This window comes from Glycine soja, chromosome 17 (assembly GCF_004193775.1).
Source record: "Glycine soja cultivar W05 chromosome 17, ASM419377v2, whole genome shotgun sequence".
Lineage (NCBI taxonomy): Eukaryota > Viridiplantae > Streptophyta > Magnoliopsida > Fabales > Fabaceae > Glycine > Glycine soja.
The window spans coordinates 38,709,328-38,732,592 of NC_041018.1; the positions used below are offsets into that span (position 1 = coordinate 38,709,328).

General features: G+C 33.5%; 3 protein-coding genes, 1 long non-coding RNA gene and 1 other non-coding gene across 5 annotated transcripts; all 5 read left to right on the plus strand.

The window, feature by feature from the left end:
- The first annotated feature begins 1,676 nt into the window (after window positions 1-1,676).
- On the plus strand, window positions 1,677-7,435 carry LOC114393434 (far upstream element-binding protein 1-like). Its single transcript, XM_028354789.1, has 6 exons — window positions 1,677-2,085; window positions 2,357-2,646; window positions 3,335-3,424; window positions 3,532-3,603; window positions 3,769-3,888; window positions 6,119-7,435. Exons 1-6 carry the CDS (start codon window positions 1,788-1,790, stop codon window positions 7,262-7,264), a joined length of 2,016 nt encoding a protein of 671 aa, XP_028210590.1. The 5' UTR covers window positions 1,677-1,787; the 3' UTR covers window positions 7,265-7,435.
- Window positions 7,436-8,785: 1,350 nt separating this feature from the next.
- On the plus strand, window positions 8,786-11,260 carry LOC114393020. The gene is made up of 2 exons (XR_003662454.1): window positions 8,786-8,887; window positions 9,583-11,260. It is a non-coding gene; the product is annotated as an uncharacterized LOC114393020 (long non-coding RNA).
- LOC114394303 lies at window positions 10,111-10,197 on the plus strand. The gene has a single exon (XR_003662708.1). It is a non-coding gene; the product is annotated as a small nucleolar RNA R16 (small nucleolar RNA).
- Window positions 11,261-11,915: 655 nt separating the features above from the next.
- LOC114393019 (metallothionein-like protein 1) lies at window positions 11,916-13,162 on the plus strand. Its single transcript, XM_028354280.1, has 2 exons — window positions 11,916-12,059; window positions 12,771-13,162. Exons 1-2 carry the CDS (start codon window positions 12,010-12,012, stop codon window positions 12,946-12,948), a joined length of 228 nt encoding a protein of 75 aa, XP_028210081.1. The 5' UTR covers window positions 11,916-12,009; the 3' UTR covers window positions 12,949-13,162.
- A 5,350-nt stretch (window positions 13,163-18,512) lies between these two features.
- LOC114392207 (probable protein phosphatase 2C 72) lies at window positions 18,513-22,831 on the plus strand. The gene is made up of 5 exons (XM_028353259.1): window positions 18,513-18,716; window positions 19,315-19,647; window positions 19,973-20,087; window positions 21,399-21,625; window positions 22,242-22,831. The coding sequence occupies exons 1-5, from the start codon at window positions 18,558-18,560 to the stop codon at window positions 22,440-22,442; spliced, it is 1,035 nt and encodes a 344-aa protein (XP_028209060.1). The 5' UTR covers window positions 18,513-18,557; the 3' UTR covers window positions 22,443-22,831.
- Window positions 22,832-23,265: the final 434 nt, after the last annotated feature.

The following is a 23,265-nucleotide window of genomic DNA, read 5'->3' on the forward strand; positions in this document are numbered from 1 at the left end:
AAAATTTTGAAAATAAAAGAATTTCAGTTGAAGTATTTGAAATTCTTAGAATTTTAAATTTCTCCATCTAAATACACTCTAGAAGTAATTAGAACTTAGCAGGATCATATCACACCACATCACCTATGCTTGGTAGTCACAATTCGAGCCGGGCAAACGAGCCACCCGTGAAATCCACACAACATACAAACCTTGATATTTTGAGCCCATTTAAATTGCCGTTTTTTAGCTTGTCCTGCTTAACCTGTGGGTTAAACAGGTTTTATCCGCCCCCCTGCGCAGGCTTTTTACATTTTAATATGAAAGAGTACAATACTAATAAATAAAGGGTGTAAACAAAGTAAAATAAAAATAAAATATAAAAAAGCATAAAATTTAAGTACTTTTTATATGATTCAATGATTGATAAATGGTGATATGATATTTTGATTTAGTATAAAATTATAAATTAAGTAAACATGATGTAAAAACATGTTATTTAGGTAGCTTATGATGCAAATTATGTTACCATTTTTGATAAATATTTTTTTATTTTACAATTCATAGTTAGTTTTTAAAATGGGTCAAATTTTATATTTTAATTTTTTTTGTCAAATGTGGCCTGGTCCACTAAGTTGATTATGCAGGGCGGATGTGAGTAAAAAAAAATGAGACTGTTAAGAATGCGAAAAAAAAATGAGACTATTAAGAATGCAGGCTTTGCAAGTTATAGGCTTTACAAGGTGGATTTACCTGCATGTCCAACTCTAGTAACGGTCGACACCTCTCACTTTCATATCTTTTGCTTCGTATCCGTGACCCACATCTTCTAACCATTACCACCTCCAATTGGTAGCCATGACTAACATATTTCCACCATCAATATCTTCTCACAGTAAGGGTGTTATGAGATGGGTTAGGATGGGTGCGCTTGTGTCCTTACCTAGGATGAAATTTTGTAAACTTATCCGTGACCAAATTAAGACCCAACAATACATGGGATAAGATTGGGTGAACTTGACTTGTTAGCACAATATATTAATCTTAACATTATACATATTGAAAACGTAAAATTAAAGAAATATACCACTATATAATATATATATATATATAATTTATTTAAAGATTAATGATATTAATATAAATAAATATCATATTAGATAAATATGATTACCAAGTTAACAAATACATAATTGTTTAGATGGTTTTAGATCGGGTTGGGACAACCTAAAAATACTGCAATTTAAATGTGTCTTCAAAAATATTGAGTTTGATTTCTTAAAATCAAACCCATTAAAAATTACTTTCAAGCCAAATTAGATTAGTAGATATAAGTAATGAACACTTCTAACATTTATGGGTCATGTCCGACATCCTCCCAACATCAATGCCTCTACTTGGCAAGAGTTTTATTGTCTATAAACAAAATATATATATATTTTAAAATATGAAACTATTTTTTTTAATAAATATGAAACTAAAAATAAACCTAGTTTTAATTTTTAAAATTCTAAAACCTAGGAAACCCCCTGGCTAAGAAATTAAAACCATACAATTCCTAACAATAAAAAAATTCCAAGCCAAAATTACAATTAATCCAATTAATAAGATAATATATTAATATTTGTTTAATAAATAAGATATTATTTTTGAAGATATAAATAAAATATGAAACTATTTATAAAAGGCCAAGACACGTTAAGCGCAGCAGCAGCAGCAGCTAAACGAGTAGAGTGAGTGGGTTTTCGATCTCAATACTCTCTCTCTCCTCTCTTCCCATTAGGGTTTCTTCCTCAACCCGATCCCCCATGGCCGACGAATCTCAATATTCGGCTAACCCCGACAGCACCCCTACCCCTCCCTCCCTCAAGCGCAAGTACAACGACGACCACCGCCCTACTGGATTCTCCGACGGCCCCGACCCGGCGGCGCCGCCACCCCCCTCCTACAACAACGTCCCTCCCCCTTCCTCCGCCGCCTCCGACTTCGAGCTCGCCAAACAGCGCGCCCAAGAAGTCGCCGCTCGCCTCCTCAGCGGCGCCGCTCCCCTCGACCCCACCAAACGCCCCAAGCACGACAACAACGGCTCCTCCTTCGACTCCATCGGTTAGGGTTTCTACTTTTATTCCTCAATGTTTTTATCGGCACATGTTAATTCTTAGTTTGCTAGTTTTTTTTTTGTTAGCAGGAGGGATGACCTTTCCCTCCTTCCATTCTTCTTAACCATCCAACCAACCTTATATCTCCACTTTTATTCCCCAAATAATCACTTATTCCTACGAGCTTTTAAAAATTAAGTGCTTAATTTTGAATATTAATTTAGTACACGCATAGTTAGGGTTTTGTTGCTCATTTGCTGTGTTTTTTTTTTTTGCAGATGTGAAGGGTCCATACTCGGTGCCGTCGATTTCGCCGTCGGCGGTGTCGTACTCGTACCAGGGTGGTGGTGCGAGCAAGAAGATTGACATTCCCAATGGGAGGGTTGGTGTTATCATTGGAAAGGGTGGTGAGACCATCAAGTACCTTCAGCTGCAGTCTGGTGCCAAAATTCAAGTCACTCGTGATATGGACGCGGATCCGAATTCGGCTACTAGGACTGTTGAGCTTATGGGTTCTCCTGATGCTATTGCCACTGCTGAGAAGCTCATCAACGAAGTTCTCGCTGAGGTATTACCCTGTTGTTTATATCTTTTTGTTGTGGTAGTTTTGGTGATTTGGATTTTGATGAGAAAATCAATGGTTGATAATTTGACGCATTCATGATTTGTAATGTATGTGCACCTAACATTCCAATGTGTTTTAACTGTGGTCATAGTTGTGTTTGTTGATATTACGGCAAATTGCAGACAATTGTGTATGGTGCAGCCAGAATTGCGGTTGTGGAGACTCAAAAAACCTTGATGCTGCTGCCAGCATTGTGGATGTGGATCGATTTTTAAAACCTTGTTAACATTAATTTTTTATTTTCTCTTTAAAGTCTTGGATTATTTATTTCACTCTCTAAAGTGAGCAACAACTCACTTTAGAGGAGTCAGATCCAATTTAATCACATGTTTTTTCTTTATGTCAGTTAAGGCTCCAGTGAATTAATTTGCTCTAGAGTTAGTTACAGTGGTGTGTTTATGTGTTGGCTTGTTTATGAACAATTGGAAGTGATAGTATAGGGGTAGTATTGTGTGTGGAAGTGTTAATACAGCCTATTGCATGCTTTAAATTACTCAAAAAGTAAGCTTCGAATGGCTTTTGAAAAGAGTTTTTTGTTGTTGACTTCTTATTACCTGCTCATTAGAAAAGCCATTATGATATCAAGTGGATTTTAAAAAAATAATTTGCTTTTACATGGTGTTTTTAATAGGCTGAAACTGGAGGTTCTGGCATTGTTGCTCGACGAGTGGCTGGGCAAGCTGGGTCTGACGAGTATGTGTCGAAGATCCCAAATAACAAGGTGTGCTAAGGGGTTGTGTATAAACATATGACTTATGTGATATATTTAGTGTTTTAATTCTGTTTGGGTTTGTTTTGGCTGGGATGGTTTACCGTTATTTTCTGCAGGTTGGTCTTGTAATTGGTAAAGGTGGAGAAACAATAAAGAATATGCAAGCTTCAACTGGAGCAAGAATTCAGGTTTCCCTCTTTAATATTATTGCCCTCATTTCAGTGTTCCTTTAATAATGGATGCTAAATTCTTTTGATCATTATTTTCATATGACTTTCCATTACTTTGTGATTACTATGTTGTTGACTTCCCATGTATTATTGTTGTTCATAATGTATTGTTTGTCTTTTCAGGTGATTCCTCTTCATCTTCCACCAGGTGACACATCTACCGAAAGAACATTAAAAATTGAAGGGACCCCTGAACAAATTGAGTCTGCCAAACAAATGGTTAATCAAGTCATCAGTGGCGAGGTATGTTTAGTACCCATCTTGTTTTGTTGGATTTGGCTTTGGTATAGCTTGTTTTGCTTGCCTTGTGCCAAGTTTAGTTTGGTTTATTTGTTTGATTTTGAGTTGCACTATGTTGCTATATTTACATGTTTTTTTTTTGGTATTTTCTATATTTACAGGCTTAATACTTATGCGAAATGGTTGAGTTTGTTGAAAGTAGATGAATTTATGTCTGGATTGATGTATTTGCTTATTGTTTGATTGATGGGTGCCATTCAATTGTGATTGCCAAATGGGTCTTAATTGGTCAATGCGTTTTACTGCCAAGCTGCATTCTTTTGTAGGTTGAAACTTGTTTAGGGAAATGAGCCACTGCAGTAAGGTTTTACTGCTAAATATCTACAGCATAATTGGTCAATGCATTTTACTGCTAAAATCTGTCTGTATCTAGTTTAATTATGACATGGATACTGTAGTAGCATGCATTTGGCATGGTCCAGGTTTATGAGTACCACCTTGAAATTCCAAGTGCATGTCTAGGTCTTATTACTTACTAACTCTTGTGTGTAATCTTCTGAGAAATACTTATTCACTTTCATAAAATTGATTGAGGAGGATAGTCAAGATATATATTTGAAACAGAGCTCAATTTTATAGTCCAATATACCAATCTATTGCACAGACTGTTTTTAACTATGGTTAAGTTTTGCTCCTAGGCTTGTGCTGTGCTTTAGGTTCTTGGGGACATCAAGGTTACCTTAATGCCATATAGTTGTGTTGAAGTGGCTACTCATTGGGATTATAGCCCGTTCAACCATGGTCTATATCTATTAATTGTTGTATCCAATATGACTGATCTTGTTATTGGGACTTATGTAGGGTTAGTTTGTATTGGACCATTAGTGACACCAACATGGAATCCCTTTGTTGGTGTTCTCTCAGCTTGCAATGGTATGGTTCTAAACTTCTTTTGATATTTATTAGAGGGAAATAAGTCTCCTATTAATGTGTATACCTTGTCATAATTGGACTAGATTTGAATTATCACGTTGACATCCTTTTAGACTGTGCCATTTATGCCTTTCATTTACTTTTCAAAAGGTAGTGTGTCATCTCTTCTTATGCTGGACTTACATTTGGGATAATAATCTGAAACTTGTCCATTGTAAACCTCTTAACATTTTTTCCTTTTTCATTATTATTCCTGTCCTATTTGTATAGTCTTCTGGTTGTTTCAACTAACAATTATCATATTCACTTATTGAAATCCTTGTAGACAATGCTATTTGTCCCTTCCAATTCTTTGGTTGAAACTGTTATATATTTGAGATTGAAATGTAGTTTTATCCTTGTGTCTTATGCTGGGCTTGTGTTTGGCATGATAACCTAAAACTTTACATTCTGAAGCTCTTAATTTTTTTTGCCTATCCTGTAATTTCTGTCCATTTCAGTCTAGAAGTTTAGCAATTATTATGTTTTGCTTGTTTTTGTTTTCTGTTAAAATATTTGTCAGCTATTTTTTGTACCCCACTTGTCTTCTCCTTAAATTCCCTTTCAGTTCAAATAGTTGTTGTGTATTTGTGCTTTTTTATTGATGGTTCTTCTAAGGTTGATCTCTTAGATTGGGTGGAGGGAAGGTTGAGAGCACACTTTTCTATTTACCCGGAGCCAAGAGAAATTGTCTAGACGGTTTGTATAACTTGGATTTATGGATGCTCCTACTTATGTTGTTATTGTGTTGGTCCATAAACTTAGCCATTTTAATTAATGATTTATAATGTAACAATTGGAATACAAGCTTTTGATATTTTGAGATACTATATAGTGGATTGCCTTTTGAGGCAACAAAGACCATATGCTTGTTGCTTCTATTTTTTTGTGCTTTTCTTTTTCTACCCATTCGTTTCGAATAGGGAGGGTGTGCTTCTGCTGGAGTAACTCGGTTATATCTCGAACCAGTACGGTATGTAGGCCTTTATACTCCTTTCTGATGCTGTATGGAATATGTCAATGTAACATATACGCTTCATCTTGTGTTATTTATATGTTAAATGAAGCATATATTCTTCATCTTGTGTAATTTATATGTTAAATGTAGCCTATATTCTTTCATCTTGTGTAATTTATATGTTGACTTTTAGTGATGTATGTTTTACTTGTCTATTTGTTTGTGTATCTGTTGCCTGTATGTACTGTCATCTTGGGTGAGTTCACTTTTTTTTATTTGTGGTTACAATTTTTCTTTTTGCAGAATCGTCAGAGAAATCCATCTATGTCTGGTGGTTATTCTCAGCAAGGTTACCAAGCTAGGCCACCGACTAGCTGGGGTCCCCCTGCTGCTCCAATGCAACAATCTGGTTATGGCTATGTGCAGCCAGGAGCATACTCTGGTCCACCCCAGTATAACGTGCCTCAGCAACCATATGCAGGCTATCCTCCCCAGTCATCTGGTGGATATTCCGCCGCCAACTGGGATCAGTCCACTGCCCCACAGCAGCAGTCTGCCCATGCCGGGTATGATTACTATAGTCAACAGCAGCAGCAGCAAAATCCTGCACCTCCATCCGATGGGACTGCTTACAATTACAGCCAACCACCTTCCTCTGGTTATAGCCAACCGGGGCAGGGCTATGCTCAGGATGGCTATGGTGGATATCATGCGCCACCTCAATCAGGGTATGGTCAGCCACCATCATATGATCAGCAGCAAGGTTATAGCTCAGCTGCCAGCTATGGTAGCAACCCAGCCCCAGAGGGCCACACTGCCAATTACGGATCCCAAGGGGATTCAACCCAAGCTCCACCTGCCCAGCCTCCAAGTCAAGGTTATGGGACTGGCCAACAACCTAGCCCAAATGCTGCCAACTATGCACCACAAGCTCAACCAGGTTATGGGGTGCCCCCAACCTCCCAGCCGGCTGCTTATGGCAGTCAACCTCCAGCACAGTCTGGTTATGGATCTGGCTATGGACCCCCTCAGACCCAAAAGCCTAGTGGCACACCTCCTGTGTATGGACAATCCCAATCACCTAACACAGCAGGGGGATATGGTCAATCTGGTCATTTGCAATCTGGATATCCTCCTTCCCAGCCTCCACCTTCGGGAGGATATGCCCAACCAGAATCAGGTTCTCAAAAAGCTCCACCATCTGGTTATGGTGGTGCAGTGCAGCCAGGGTATGGTCCCCCGTCATATGGTGGTGCCCCAGCAGGTGGTCAACCTGGTTATGGCCAGGCTCCTCCATCGTACAGCAACAGTTCTTATGGTGCTGCTGGTTACGCTCAGCCTCCAGTATATTCCAGCGATGGTAATGTAGGTGGGACTACTCGTGGAGCCTATGATGGAGCACCTGCACAGCCTGTTCAACAGGCTGCTAAAACGTCTCCTCAGAGTTGATATAGTATAGGTTGTCAAATTTGGATCTTTCTGAATTGTCTGTTTTAATTTTATTGTAGTAGTGACGCATTTACATAGCTTTGCAGTGTTGAGATGGATGCATTATATACACTTTATTCTGTTGTCTTAAATTACGAATTCCTTAGTATGCGTGTTACTATTCCGAGAAAATTAAAGCATGAGTTGGAATACCAACTAAAGTCACAAAATAGAATATGTTGCCTACAATTTTTGTTTTATCTGCAACATTCTATTTTGTGCGAAGGTGCGAAGGTGCGCGGTTATATGCTTGGGCGAGCGGTCGTTAGATTTTAATTGATATTAACTTTATAAATTTGTTTTTGAAGTAAAATATTTTTATCTTTGATAAAAAGTTGTTAAACAAGTCTAGAAATTTTATTTTATCTTAAATTTTGTTAGAACGGGAGTTTATATCTAATTTAATTTTAAAAGTTAGTTCTTCTCAGTGCGGAATTTGGACTTTTTTAATACATTCCGTCACCTCTAATACTTTTTATGCTTGATGCGTTAAATGGTAGGTCTTTAGGCGACTCTATTGGGGTTTGAAGGTAATTTTGCTAGCCAATGAACGTTTGACAGAATGTATAATTGATTTCAATATTTTAAAAAGAGTGATCATTGGGATAACATACCAAAAAATATATGGACTAGAGCCATTGGATAAAAAGAATACAAATTTTAAAAAATTAAAGGATCAGGGAAAAGGTTGAACACCTACCTATGAACATGGTTGGTCCTGCTAATTGTACAAGATAATTACGAACGTCAACCCCTTTTAGGGTATATGGTGTCCTCACACCAAATGAATTTGCTTTTATGAAAAAACTAAGATCAAGATTTTTGGTTTCTAGGATTCAATTTTGGAAGCCACTAGAGAAGGGTCCAGAAATTTTGGAAATGAGGATAGTTACAGTGAGGTAGATCGGGGAGCATATGATTAATTTGTGATGTTGAAATATATTGACACTGATCAATTTGTCAAATGAATTGCTACAGGGGAGCGTTTTTTTATTTTTCCAAAAGAGAATTATGCGAGAGAGGGGGTGTGTTGATGAGGTAATTTGGGGATAAAAATTAATAAGGGAGAGTGCATTAGTATTAAGGGGAGTAAAAATAGCAATAACATGTTTTTTATATATGTGAAAACAAAAGATTTAATTCACGTACTTGTTCAATCAATCAATTAAGTTAGATTCTTTGATAATAATTGTGATATAATGACAAAGGAAGAAATAAATAAAGGAGGAGAAAAATAGAAAAAGAAAAGAATGTAAGTGTATATTTCAGAAAGGCTCAAATATCAGAATACTTTTGTCTCGGTTTGTTTTTGGTTAGGGAGTTGCGCAAGATTTTGAAAAAAAGGGTGTAAAGAGAAAATAGAGAGGATTAGTGAAAAAAAAAACATACATAGTATCGAAAATGAAGGCCCCGAAAGGTAGCAGGCCCAAATTGATTCGGATATCTTGAACGGTGTTTCGGTAATTTGGCGGCCGAAACAACAACATTAGGGTTTGCAACACAAGTATATATATTGCATCATAGTAAGGTAAATAGACATCAGTCTCTGAATGGCACTGCGCGTTGTTGTTTTCTGTTGGTGAGGTGAGTTTCTGTTCTTTCTCTCTCGCAAATTCAGTTGAGTTGATTAACACTCGTTTGTTAATGTAGTTTGTTTGTTTTTGTTTAGGGTTTAAAATTAAGGATTTAGGGTTAGGGTTTAAGATTTAGGGTTTAAGAAGTAGCCATAAGAAGGCTCTATTATAAGAGTCAACAGCAGGGGCTTATTTCAATGGCCACCTGACTGCCGCTTAGAGCCAAAACGGAAAAAACCAGTTGAAGATCCTTGAAATCAAACCCCCTTTTTTTCAAGACACAATCTCTGGTCAAATTATTATTATGTTTGTTATAATTATGTAGTTACTTGTTGGCACTTAAGTCAGACACGGGTGTTTGTTGCTTTTTTCTCAAAACAAACAACCTTTTGCATGGTGCCTATATATATTCCGGCTATTGATTCACGATTGGAGGAACCTTTCTCTTTTGTGGTTCTTTCAAATTTCAAGCAGCTATATGTTGTTGTTTTGCAGGAACCAAAACAACAATAGTTACTTTTACTTTTTCAACTTTTCACCATGATTTTGGGTGATGGAATTGATTCTTGTAGCTATCCAAACACACTAATATTAGTAACTTCTGGCAAATGTTACATGTGACTTACAAAGTTGAGTTTTGGGTTATTTTTGGGGAGCAATAGAGTTTACCCTGCTAACTCTATATTTAAATGTTTCTTTATTTAGGTATATGTTTGAAGGCCGAAGTGGACGGAAATGAAGATAATTCTTTGATTTTGATTCTCTAAAGTTGAATAATCTTTTTTAGTTATTCCCATTATATCATAACATTTTGTTGTTGATTACTTGATTTCACAAAAGTCGATTGATTTTTGTTCATGGTTGATGCACTGCATCTGTTTACCCTCTCCAATTTTGTCCAGCTTCAATGGCTGTGGAGTTAAAACTGATGCAAAGATTCAAAAAGGTTGACTTACCAGCCCATTGCACCGATTTTTAAATTGCCATGGGTCAAATGGATTTACCGAAATCCCCATATAGAAAAAGTTTTTTTTTAAAGCAAATGTGTCACTTGTATTCTGTTTTCAGTGATTTGGCAGACGATGATTTAGTATTAAACCCCTTATTGATATACTGATACGCTGTGATGACCATAAACTCCACTTATCTGATACCATATAACATTAGTATTTTTGTTTTATGTTTTGTTTGTTGTTACTTCGTCGTGTAGTGACCTCACTATAGTTATAAAGGGTTGGCAAATGATGTGAAAATTTCTTATCCTATACACTGAATAAATATTGTGAAGATCAAAAACTCCGCTTATTATCTGATGCCTTCCCTGTCTTAATTTTCTCACTTTTAGTTTTGGTTGTAACTCTTGAGTGATTTTTGTGTGTTGTGGGGTTTGAAAAAACTTTATATGATTTTGTACAATTGTTTAACTCATCAATGATGAAGAAATGCAGACGGGCGGACTGAACTGATGCCGTGTTGATTGTCTGCCACTTCCATTTTCGGAATTTCTCTGAGATTATATTGCATATGATTGTGTTGATTAAATATATGTATTTTGGCTGGTATTTTTTTGTTTTTTTAAAGGATTGAAACTTCTGCAATGATGCAGTTGCATAAATATGTCTGGACATATGAATTTTTTTATGATATAATATAATTGCTTCTTCTGAGCAAAAGTATCAATCCATTGATTGTGCATTCTTTTACCCACCACTTCTCCAGTTGGATGAGTTTATGTCTTTGTTTATATCACCAATTTGCTATTTGTAATTTTAATTTATTTCTGCTAGTTGCTGGTTTTAATTTTAGTTTATCTTTTTCCTTAACTGGCCTTGAAATCTTTAATTGTAAATTGCTATTCGCTTGTTTGGTTTTCTCTGATGACTTATTTTAAAGAATCTATTAGTATCAAATAAGAGCATGGCATCTAGTCACCGCACTCACAAGAATAAGCACAAAAGACGCCGAACAGAATTTGAGATTTTTGCTTCCAGTTTTGGAATTAACAAGAATAGCATCCTGTGCATGTAAAATCTAACAAGATCATAAGGTAAAGGATTAATTGTGGCAATGTTGATCAAGACAATGAAAAATCAACTGAAATGGGAAGACATTGGTTAAAAAAGTGAAGCAAATTCAGTCCGGTATGTCACTGATAGCAAGAGTTAAATTTGGAAAATGGTCTGTGATTCCAACCATGGTGACAATGCAATACTACTAAACTGCAAAGATGAAACTTGATGACGGATTTTGTGTAACTACTTCACAACACGGCAGCATAAGGTTGAAAAGTTTGCAAATTAATTCATCTGGTTGTTTCATCATTGTATATTTTTCTACAAGGTTTAGAGATAATTGAGACGACCGATAAATAATTAGCTTTTCAGTTCTTTAATTTATTTTTTAGATTTAGTTTGAATTTTTAGTTTTTTTTTCAAATCAATTTTTTAATTTTTTAAATTGAATCAATTATCTAAATTGGGTCAGTTAAGAAATTGCTTTGTACATTTTCAAAAAATATAATCTAAATACTAAAATCTAAATTGAAAAAAAAATTAGATGATAAAATTAAAAATTTAAAAATAAAAAATTAAATGGAAGGAAAAAAGTAATTTAACCTAGAAAGTATACAACATCCCCTTCAGTTGCATAGGCACACTAGAACTACTTGGTTCCTTCACATTGAAACGATTTTGGTGTCTCTATACCAATGAAACACATGCTCAATGTTTTATCACATCATTGACGGACTTAAAGATTTTATAAATTTAGCCCATAATAGCATAAGTAATTCATAAAATTATTTAAGATTTTCAATAAAACAAACCTAGCACAATCATGGTCATGGTTACGTTTACTTTGAGGAGCATGAAATGTAACGATATTGCTAAAGGACACCACAATAATTAGAATGACGAGTGATGAAAAGGATATCGACGTGGAAAAAGTCGTAGTATAGTTTATGCCTCCAATTACAGAGGATTGTGACACGTGGACGTTCAAGATTTCAATCAATCTCATCAACTCCTTATAAATTCGGGCTACGATTAGTTGAAATTCATTCCATTGTGTAGTAACCAATCATCTTTAGTTCTTCAGTAATTTATTGTGGGATTCTATTCTAAGATTTTGAGAATGTCTAGCTGTGGGTGTGGAAGCAGCTGCAACTGTGGCAGCAACTGCGGGTATGGAATCATTTTTCTTTCTTCTTTTAGTATGCTTGATTAACCTTTAAAACTTGAATTAGAAATAAAATAAATTTTGTATTGGAAATTAATTTTAACATGACTTTTAAATATTTTATTGCTTTCTCAAAAATGGGATTTTCATGTGAATCTTGTTAATTTATTTTTCTTATTGCACAAGTTTATAAGGGATAGGATTTTCTGTGACTATTCTGATTGGATTTTTTAGTATCCTTTATTTTATGAAATTAGATTCTTTGTTATCCCCGACCAAAAAAAGATGCTTTATTTTCCTACCTACATGCATGGGTTTATAGGGATAGAAATATAGAATTTTTCTATATTTTTGGGGTAGTTTGATTGGCTTTGTGGGTTCCCTTTTTGGTTGAAATTTATGAAATTCGATGCTTTATTCTTCTTTCAACATCAATTATTAAGAGGTTAAAACTATGCTCTCTTTGAGACTGTTTTGCTTTCAGTGTCATTTTTGTGCGAGGAAAAAAAATCATGTGGTATTTGAATTACTTTTTTCATTGGAGCGTTCTTCATAAAATTGTTCAAAAAACAAAATGTCTATTTTCAGTTTTTTATATTTCTTGGGTACGTTCTTCTTATATGATGATCTTTACCAAACTCGATTTTTTTTTTTAAATTTTGTTTTGCCACATGTTTTCGTGAACCTGATGTTTGTTGATTTTTCTTGTATTTCAGTTGCAACAAGTACTCTTTTGACTTGAGTTACGTTGAGAAGACAACCACAGAGACTCTAGTTTTGGGTGTTGGGCCTGTGAAGGCCCAATTGGAGGGTGCTGAAATGGGTGTTGCATCTGAGAACGGTGGCTGCAACTGTGGATCAAGCTGCACCTGTGACCCATGCAACTGCAAGTAAGGTCAAGATGTATAACCTTGAAGCAGAGATAGCTGTAATATATGTATCAACAAATAATAAGAAGTAGAAGTTGCGTTTGGAGCTTTAGAATAAAGTGTTTGCTATGTGTTTGGTTGGTCTTTTATAAATATGTAATTTGAATCATCAATCTCTGCTTATAAATGAATACTTTTGGTGTTATATGAAGAAAAAGTTTGTTGGGTTATTTCATTAAGTTGGGCATAGCGGCAATAAAGTTGCATTTAAATACATTATTACGGCTAATTAATAATTAGAATAAGATTGATGTTTGCTACGCATTATTACGGCTAATATATATAAAATTCAAGAAGTTTCAACTGTAGCAAACATCAAGTCAATCTACCGTAATGTTTCCAGAATTGATTACTTCTGTAAAAAAAAAAAAGTTGATTACTAAAAAAAGGATTACTATAATAAAAAAGTAAAAATATAAAAATTTGACCGAGCAATAACGTTATGAAATAAATAAATTTATCATTATTAAAAGTAGAATAGAGCCTTCGAGCTTTTTTCCGCCTAAACTTACAGCAAAACAAAAAAAAAATTATAGTCATTAAATATGATATGCAATTACATCATATATTTTTTATAATTGTAATTATAATAATGATTAGCAATTATTAAAAATTAGAATAATGATAATGGTTAATAACTATTATAATACTGCTATATATAATCTCTTTTTGGACGTTATCCTCAAGACATATTCCGTTGAACACCTTGTGTGTTAATTGAAAAATCAATTTAGTTAAATTCACCTGTCAATGGTGTAAGTATGATCATGCTACTTATACAGGGTTGCTGCAACCATTTCTTAGGCCGGATCATGTGTGGCAGCACATATCAATGGACTTTATAGAGGGTCTACTCCTTTCGAATGGCAAACAAGCTATCTTTGTGGTGCTGGATCGTTTGAGTAAAATTGCACATTTTATACCCTTATCACATCCATATATTACCAGCACAATAACTCAAGCTTTTATGGATCATGTTTTCAAGCTACATGGTTTTCCATCCTCTATAACAAGTGACAGGGATTCAATCTTCCTCAACAAATTCTGGCAGGAATTAATGGCATTCTAGGATGTGCAATTGCAACTATCTAGTGCCTATCACCCTCATACGGATAGACAAACTGAGGTAGTCAATAGGTTTTTAGAAACCTATTTGAGGTGTATGTTTGTTGATTCTCCTCAACAATGGTCTAAGTGGTTATCTTTGGCAGAATGGTGATACAATACCACTTTCCACTCAGCTATTCAGACTACACCGTATGAGGTAGTATATGGTCAGCCCCCTCCTATTCATCTACCCTATTTGCCTGGTGAATCAAAGGTACAATTGGTGGTTTGCAGTTTGGCAAAAAGAAAGGAGATGTTGAAGGTTTTAAAATTTCATCTCCAAAGAGCACAAAATAGGATGAAACAGGTGGCTGATAAGCATAGGTTCGACAGGCAATTTTCTATTGGAGACTTGGTTTATGTCAAATTGCAGGCCTATAGGCAAGTGTCCATTGCTGCAAGAGCTAATGAGAAGCTAGCACCTAAATACTTTGGGCCATATCCCATGATTAGTAGAATTGGAGAGGTTGCCTATGAATTGAAGCTGCCTGATCATACAAAAATTCACAATGTCTTTCATGTTTCACAACTTAAGAAGCATATTGGTCAATTCATTCATTCTCCAACACTACCTGATTTTATTCCTAAAGCTACAGGGCCTAAAGAACCAACAACAATACTGGATCCAATGATATTGAAAAGAAAGGGACAAGCTGTCACAAAAGTTTTGGTTCAATGGAAACATCAACTTCCAGAGGATTGGGAGTTCTATTATGACTTGAAGAGGAGGTTTCCACAGTTCGATTCTTGAGGACAAGAATTTTGTAAAGGGAGGGCTATGTTAGAGAAATGCAGTTACTCATGTTATTACTAATATAGCCTTGATAGTTGTAATTGAAATCTAGAATTGGTTGTTAGTTAATTAGTTACTTGCTATAAATGGTGATTTGTTAATCAAGGTAGGCAACTATTGTAAAAAACTATACTTTTGAATCTTTCTATTGTAATTGATTCTATAATCAATAATATTCAGTTTGGATTTCTTTCTTCCCATTGGAATTCCTGGACAAATTTCAGTAATTTTTTGAATCATTGCATAGATTCCTAGGATTTACTCTATTTCCTAAACACCCATAACAATAAATCATCTTAGTTCCAAAATATATAAAACAAAACTATGAGTGTATGTTTAATTTGAAATACCGGTATTTATTATAAAAGAGAGAGTGAAATTCGTAGGTCTTTCAACATTGACAAAAATCCGTTCACTAAAAACACTAATGGACCACTAAACACAAAATAGGCCCAAAAAATTCAAGTGCAGGACCAAGACTTTGTAGATCCAGTTTGACCACTTACACCTTGGAATCAGCTAAAGCTTGTAAATAGAAAATTGCAGAGCTTCCTCTTATCTTTCCCGCAAGACCAAAACCATCTCAACCGGTGCTCTGAGCAGAGAGTTATAACCTGTACACTCAAACAATGCCAAGAGTAGAAAAAAATACAAAAATTAAGAAAATATGACACTTGGGCCCAATGATGCCCAACCTCACAAAACTCAATTAAAAAGGTTCAAAACCATCATAAAAATGTCAAATGTATGCAAAAATGAAACTAAAATGTATGCTCTATCAAATATCCATTTTTTTTTCCTTTCAAACTAAAGTGTTTTATATTTTCAGGGTGAAATAACTATGCCTACTTGTTTTTCACATGATTTTTTTGCTGAAATTCCACACGTGGTGAAGCTCACAGATCCTGCTTCAAATTTGTAACTTTTATGGACTTAATGAGGGAGGTTGGTTAAGTATATTTATTGTCCGGGTCTAAATAAATATGTGACTTTTATGGACTTGCTGAGGGAGGTTGGTTAAGTATGATGTATTTTAACAAAGAACATGTTTATGAAGAGTGTTAAAAACCATTTGGGAGAGGAAAAAAATAGTTTCCTTAAATTCCTCAATCAGATTATCAGAGTTAATGGACATGAAAACCCCAGTTCAAATCTTTAAGTTGCATTTTATTTTGGACTTGTTTTGATGATATCAATGGATCTGATTTGATAAATTTTTTAACATTGCTTCTTATTTCTTATTCAAAATTGATCTACTGTTATTGGGATAAATGAATATTCATATAGTTTTGAGCTGCTATGTTTGAGACAGACTGCAATCACTGCATTCCAGATTAGTGGTTTTGAGTTTGCTATGTTTCACCCTCCTCCAAAACATTCAAATCTGCATTCCAAAGTCCTGCAAAGTTTAAACACCAGCTTTTTAAAAGAATCCACATCTACTAAAAGAGACTCAATACTTTGCCATAAGCCAATACGAGTCCAAACCTAAATGCTACTTGGACAAGTAAAGATATTAAATGTAATCTTAGGATACCAAGTTTTACATAAATAATAATGCATGGACTTTAATAAAATTCTACTCCACAAAGATATCAATTTCAAAGCCGTTCCTACAGCCCAAGATTACTAATCGTTAGTGGAATCATACCACAAAATAGTCATCATTGGCGGCTATTATTGTTGTTAAAAGTAGTGTTGTATATTATTGTTATATGTCGTTATTAGAATTATCCATCTTCTTAAGAACTTTAAGTGGTTATAAGTTTCTATCGTGAAACCAATTACATTGTCGAAGAAGGTTAAATGGTATAATAAAAGAATTTCTGCAAGTATTGGTTCAAACTTCTTAATTTTATCTAATGGATCCTAATAATATCAAAAAGAAATTCAAAAGCAACTTCAAAATTAATTAGAAATAGAAATCTAGGCCATAATGATAAGAGATTTGCAACAAAAAAAAGAGAATGATAAGAGATTTATCAGAGAGAGAGAAAATGATAAGAGAAGTTTGTCCTTTCAAGCAGTTCAAAGTTCTTTAACTTAAACACAAGAAGCAAGTTGTGCCACTTGAGAAGATGATACGTGCTCAATTTTAATTTTTAAATAAAAAAAGATTCTAAATATTGAGCCACACTTATCCATGACATCAATCAACTGTGACTGTGACCGCTTTAACACTTGAATTTTTGTTGTTACATATTAAGAAAATGAGTACTTTAACTAGTGATTGATATTGTGTTGTTCACTTTTAAAAAAAATATTGTTATTGATTTTTATATTTTGAATAGGTACGCAATTCCATCCCTACAAGCTTTTTTATATACATTTCGAGAATCGGTCTTTCTAGTTTTAAATTAAATAAATTCTTGAATCTGTGGGGAGAAACAATGTGATTAGGTAATCTATAACGTTAGTTTTCAGCTTTCAAAATGGTATTTTATTCTTAGTTATATTATTAATTTGATTTGATTATTCCGCTCAAAAATTGATTTAATCTTTCCATTCAAAATCTTTTATAAAATCTTTTATACATGTCTTTATAATTTTTAAATTAGGCAAAATAGTTAATATTATATTTTCATAATTTTATTATACATGAGAAGAAAACCTAAATAATAAGAATTGTTTAAATTATTTAAGAATTATAGAAACGTTTTAATTATTTGTATATATAAAAGCTTAATTAATTTTTTACTTAAAGCATAAGTGTTGATTAGCCTTTAATATATTTTACTAGACATATGACCTGATCTCATATGCATGCAAGCTTGTTAACAAGGCCACACAAATAAATTTTTTACACTTGGGAATAAAATTCAATAATCCAATCCAAAAAAATCCATTATCCAATGCCTTGGGCGGTGATACAAACTACAAAGTCCTTAGAATCCAGAAGAAGAAAAAACTCCTTAGAAAGATTTATCGTTGAAATTGTGAATATTATATTTTTTTTTCAGTGGAGACGGCGATCCCAACTTTCTTTTTGTTTTGGGGCCAACTGTTGATGGCTTCTTTTTATTTTTCAAGACTATTTTTTAGGACATATTGTTAGTTGCTTATAATCAATCGATACAAGTAATAATGATTTATAATTTTTAACAAGTTGTTAAGAGTTTAAATTTTAACTTTTTGAGGATGAAATAAATGTATTAGAAAGAAAATACTTATTTTATGATCTTAAATACAAATTAATCATTATTTCTTTCATATCAATAATATTATGATAAAAAAACTGTTAGAACTTAGTGATTTATTGTTACAACAATATTCGTGCATGAATCCAGCACTAAATATAGAATTTTTCTATTTATGTCACTAATTATGTATAATATATTAGGCTCTACTCATAGGATCATACAACAATATTTATGTCACAATTATGTATGAATGATAATATAGCATGTTTAAAATAGAAAGTCATACCCCTTTGGGGATTGGTTTAGAATTATATATATATTTTAAAAATGGCTCTTAAGGCGAGTATTGGGACGGCCTAATTGAACAACTAACCATTAAAAGGTCAAATTGTATTTAAGTATACTTCACTCCACTTGTAGTCACACTTGCATCTCTATATATTTTATTATTACAAACTATTTGCTATATATATATATATATATTTGGGTGGATTAATTTCACTCTAATACTAAAATTGCAGAACAAGTGGAATAATGGGTATCTGCATATCCGTTGCAGAAGAAGCTCATGATGATGATAATGTGACAATATTTGAAGCAAGAAAGGTTCTAAATGGGAGTCAGAGACTTTGCTCTGTTTACTCCAAACAGGGTAGCAAAGGACTCAACCAAGATGCTGCCTCTGTTCATGAGGTTTGTCTTACTGTTTCATTACTTGCACATGAAATAATTCACAATATTTTTTGTAATTATTTTTATTTTTCATTTTCTTGCGTTTATGCATCTCACAAGTAGTGGCTAAATCAGAAGGGACAACTTAGTTGTTCCTTCTCTTATGTATTTTTTTTTATGTTTAATAAAAGGAGCATAAAATTTATATTAGAGAAAGACATATCCCTTTATAAGTTTAAGAAAGACCACCAACTTTAGCAAAGATTTATAGTGGAGTTTATTTGTCATTTACCAATAGAGAAAATCTGATAATCAAACCAAATTGCAATTAGCGCGAGCAGAAGACTCGACTAGATGTGTGAATTAATCTTAGCATATCTTATGCAAAAATGATATATGATTTTTAAAATAATTATAAAATTCAACAATCTTATCTTATGTAATAAACCATAAATGAATGACAGAAAAACTAACACACATTCTAAATGAAGTTCAAACACATTATTGCTTGTTTTATTAGTCAGTCTTCTGTAACTAATTAAGACTATTGGAGCACATAAAATTAATGAAACATCCTTTTTTTTTTCTTATCTTTGTCTGTGTTTTTTTTTCCCAAAAGGGTTATGGGATGGAGGATGGAACATTTTGTGGAGTTTATGATGGGCATGGAGGGAATGGACACAAAGTGAGCAAAATAGTAAGCAGTCGTTTATCTTCCCTCATACTGGACCAAAAGAATGTTCTTGAAAGGATTGATGAGATAGAAAATGGTTACAACAACACCACAAAAAAGCATGTTAACTCAGTGAAAGAGGAATTGCCTGCAAGGAACTTTCAGAAATGGAAAGAAGCAATTGTTAGTGCTTTCAAGGTGATGGACAAGGAGGTGAAGCTTCAAAAGAATCTAGACTGCTTTAGCAGTGGAACCACAGCTGTAGTTATCATAAAACAGGTAAAGAACCTTCCCATTAGATTCTGTATTTATGAGTAAATTACATTAGTACCTCCTTAGATTTTTTCTAATTATACATAATCCTTTTCTTTGTTTAATGTTTACAATAATCTTTTTTGTAGGGAGTGTGTAATTAATATACAAGAAAATATAACATACAAGGAAGTGTATGTTTTCAAATATTAAAAAAGAAAAGAGTTAGTGTAGATATAGAAAAAAAGTGATATTATGTGTAATTAAAAAAAAATAGAAGGTACAGTGTAGTTTGTTTTATATTATTTGTGATTTGTGAAAAGTACATAATGTAACAATTGTTAATACGCAGGGTGAAGGTCTTGTCATAGCTAATCTGGGTGACTCAAGAGCAGTGTTGGGAACAATCTATGATGAAAAACTCGTAGCCATTCAATTGACCACTGATTTGAAACCTGAATTACCTCGTAAGACTCTTCTTATAAACTAGCATGCAGTTTCTTCTTTCAGTTTCAGACATAACTTTTCTTGAGGTCTAAACCAGCAAAAAAATCACTAGTTAGTTAGTTAACATAGTAAGTGAATTAACTGACCGAAGATTATTCTAACTTAATAAGTAATCAGGATTCTTGAGCTTAAGTCTTGAAAATACAACTACTATCATAACTAATTGGAAAAATAGTTTTACTCCTTATGAAAGAGAGCTACAATTAATGGTTACACCTTATGAAAATACAACTACTATCATAAATAATTGAAACTATTTGATTTAAGAAGAAAAAAAACTTAAATTTGGCAGTCAGCGCGGTCCTTTACATTAAGAAAGAAAATAATTTAATTCTTTACTTTAACAACTACCAGTTAATTTGATATTTAATTTCGGTGAGTTCATAAGCTAATTTAGTTTCTTACCTTGGAGTAATACTGTTTGGTACAAAAGAAATTAAATCAAAAGACATAGAACTCAATCTCGTGATTTCCATTAAACACGTGAGTTTACTTTTACTTCTTTAACTTTCAAATAATAAATAAAAAAGTGTACACATAACCTCTTGTAGAATTTGCACTATTATTTTTCGTTCTAAATAGACCTATGATTGTCAAATTCAGACACTAAATTGGATGATTTAAAGAACTAAGTTGACCAATGTATCAATTTGAAGGATTAAAATAAAGTTAGGGGCTTTTTCTTAATGTTAATGATTAAGAGTATGTTTGATTTGTCATTGAGTGACCTCAAACGTCCGTTTAGTTGTAGCTCTCTCTCATATATTTCTGTGTTTGGTTTGTTATTGAGTTACCTCAAATGTCCGTGTAATTGTAGCTCTCTTTCATATACTTGTCCTTTCAACGGTCTTGGAACGTGTGCTGTTAATAAATCAACACACTAAATTGATAGATGATATCAACATATTAACTATTATATATTAAAACAATATTTTATTTGAACTCAAATGAAGCAAAATTTTCCAATCTATTTCTTTTTCTCATCTTGACTATTGATGATTTTGATCTAATTTACATGCACAATAGTTAAAACACATTCAATTTCTTCTCACTAACAGGAGACTTGCAACAAAAGCCACTCAATCACTTTTTCAATATGATAGTCACGAGTCATATCATACGGTATATACCAACTTATATTATTCCTATATTTAAACCTGTACTAGTAGTTTTAAGAAGCAAATTAACGATGTAGACGTGTCTAAACTACTAAAACCAAGTACATTAATTTGAGAGGTAGAAAGATTTATGTGTAATAAATTGGAATGCAGGAGAAGCAGAAAGAATAAGGAGGTGCAATGGTTGTGTGTGTGGGTCGAATGAAGAACCAGATATCCAGAGAGTGTGGATGCCCAACAATGAAAATTCACCTGGCCTAGCCATGTCTCGATCTTTGGGAGATTTCCTGCTCAAAGATCACGGTGTCATCGCCATCCCTGATGTTTCCTATCACCCTCTAACATCAACTGACCAATTCATTGTTCTTGCAAGTGATGGGGTAAGTCATACCTGATATTTGCATGATACCAAAGTGTTATTTAATTTTTGCATGTGAAGATTCAAAAGAAAAGAGATAAGTGTTGGGGAATTTCGAGGGAGTAAATATCAAAAAGATTTACATCAATGAATCATAAATAATCAGATAAGAAAATTTGACATCACACTTTAACCCAAAGAAAAAAAGAATAAAAACATCAACAAAAAACTTAAATAACTTGAAAAATTGTTCAGCCAACATGACAGACTATACGGATTTTATAATACTATTAATTATAAACTAGTAGTGGACCCCGGACCCGTGCATTGCATGGTTTAAAAAAAAAACAAAGAAAAAGTAGAATAATGAGTAAAAAAACTTAAGTAACTTAAAATTTGTCTGGCCAACATGTAGCGATGGCTGGACAGTTTTTATAATACTATTGATTAAAAAATCGTAAATGAAACTCACTTAAATATGAAATGAAACCCATAAATTTATGTTTCAGAATTTAACAAAGTTTACTAAGAAATGTAATACGTCTCAATAAAAAAGTTATTTGTGTGAAATTAATTAATGAAGTATCATTTTGGCACAAGCATTTTTTGAAACTTTTTTGTTCTTTTCCTGTTTATAGGTGTGGGATGTACTAAGCAACAATGAGGTTGCATCAATTGTGTGGAGTGTAGACAGTGAAGAGGCAGCAGCAATGGCAGTAGTGGAAGCAGCCACTGCTGCATGGAATGAGAAGTATCCTTCCTATATGGCAGATGACTGCACCGTGGTTTGCCTCTTCCTGCACAAGAAATCACAACTTACTAACTTAAGTGCCCCTTAACTTATATTCTAGACATAAAAGCCTTGCTAGTTGCCTCAAATGATGCATTGTAATACGGCCACAATTATGCTTATTGAGAACTAGGATTCATTGTTAGTTGCTTCTTCCTGAATCTGAAGTTGATGTTGAATTAAAGCAAACTTCTGCATTTGACATAAAAGCCTTGCTAGTTGCCTCTTCCTGCAGAATACAATTGATTTTAAAATATAATTTATGTTTTAGATGTTCTTATTTTAAAAGAAATTCCCAATGTATAATTTTTTTAGTCAAATGCAGAAGTTTGCTTTAATTCGATCAACATCAACTTTAGATTCAAACTCAACTTAACAAGAAAAACAAAATGTGAATATTCACCTAAAGTCATAAAGTTATACTAACTGATATTTCAATATGATTTTACACAATCTAATATGAATCCAAACACATAAACAATACCAATCACATTAATCTCTAAAAACTAAATTACCATACAATATATGCTTTTCGTCCGTCAAATTGATTCATATCACACTTAACTAAAGAATTAATTTGACTTGACAGTAAAGTGCATATTTTGTGGACTTAAATGATGATTTTATCTTCCAGAAGCTAACACTATCGATGATTAAATTTGGTTATTTACTTCATCCAAAATTGGGCATGACCAAAGTCTCCCACATCGCTTCTATAATCTTAAATTCTTACTTTTTAAGTGAAACTCTGGGAGGATTCAGCTGGAAAGAAATAATTCCCGATTCATAATCCATAAGAAACTAATGCAACTCTTCATAAGATACTAATCAGACACTTTCGACCAACAATATAATTTTCATTATAATATTTT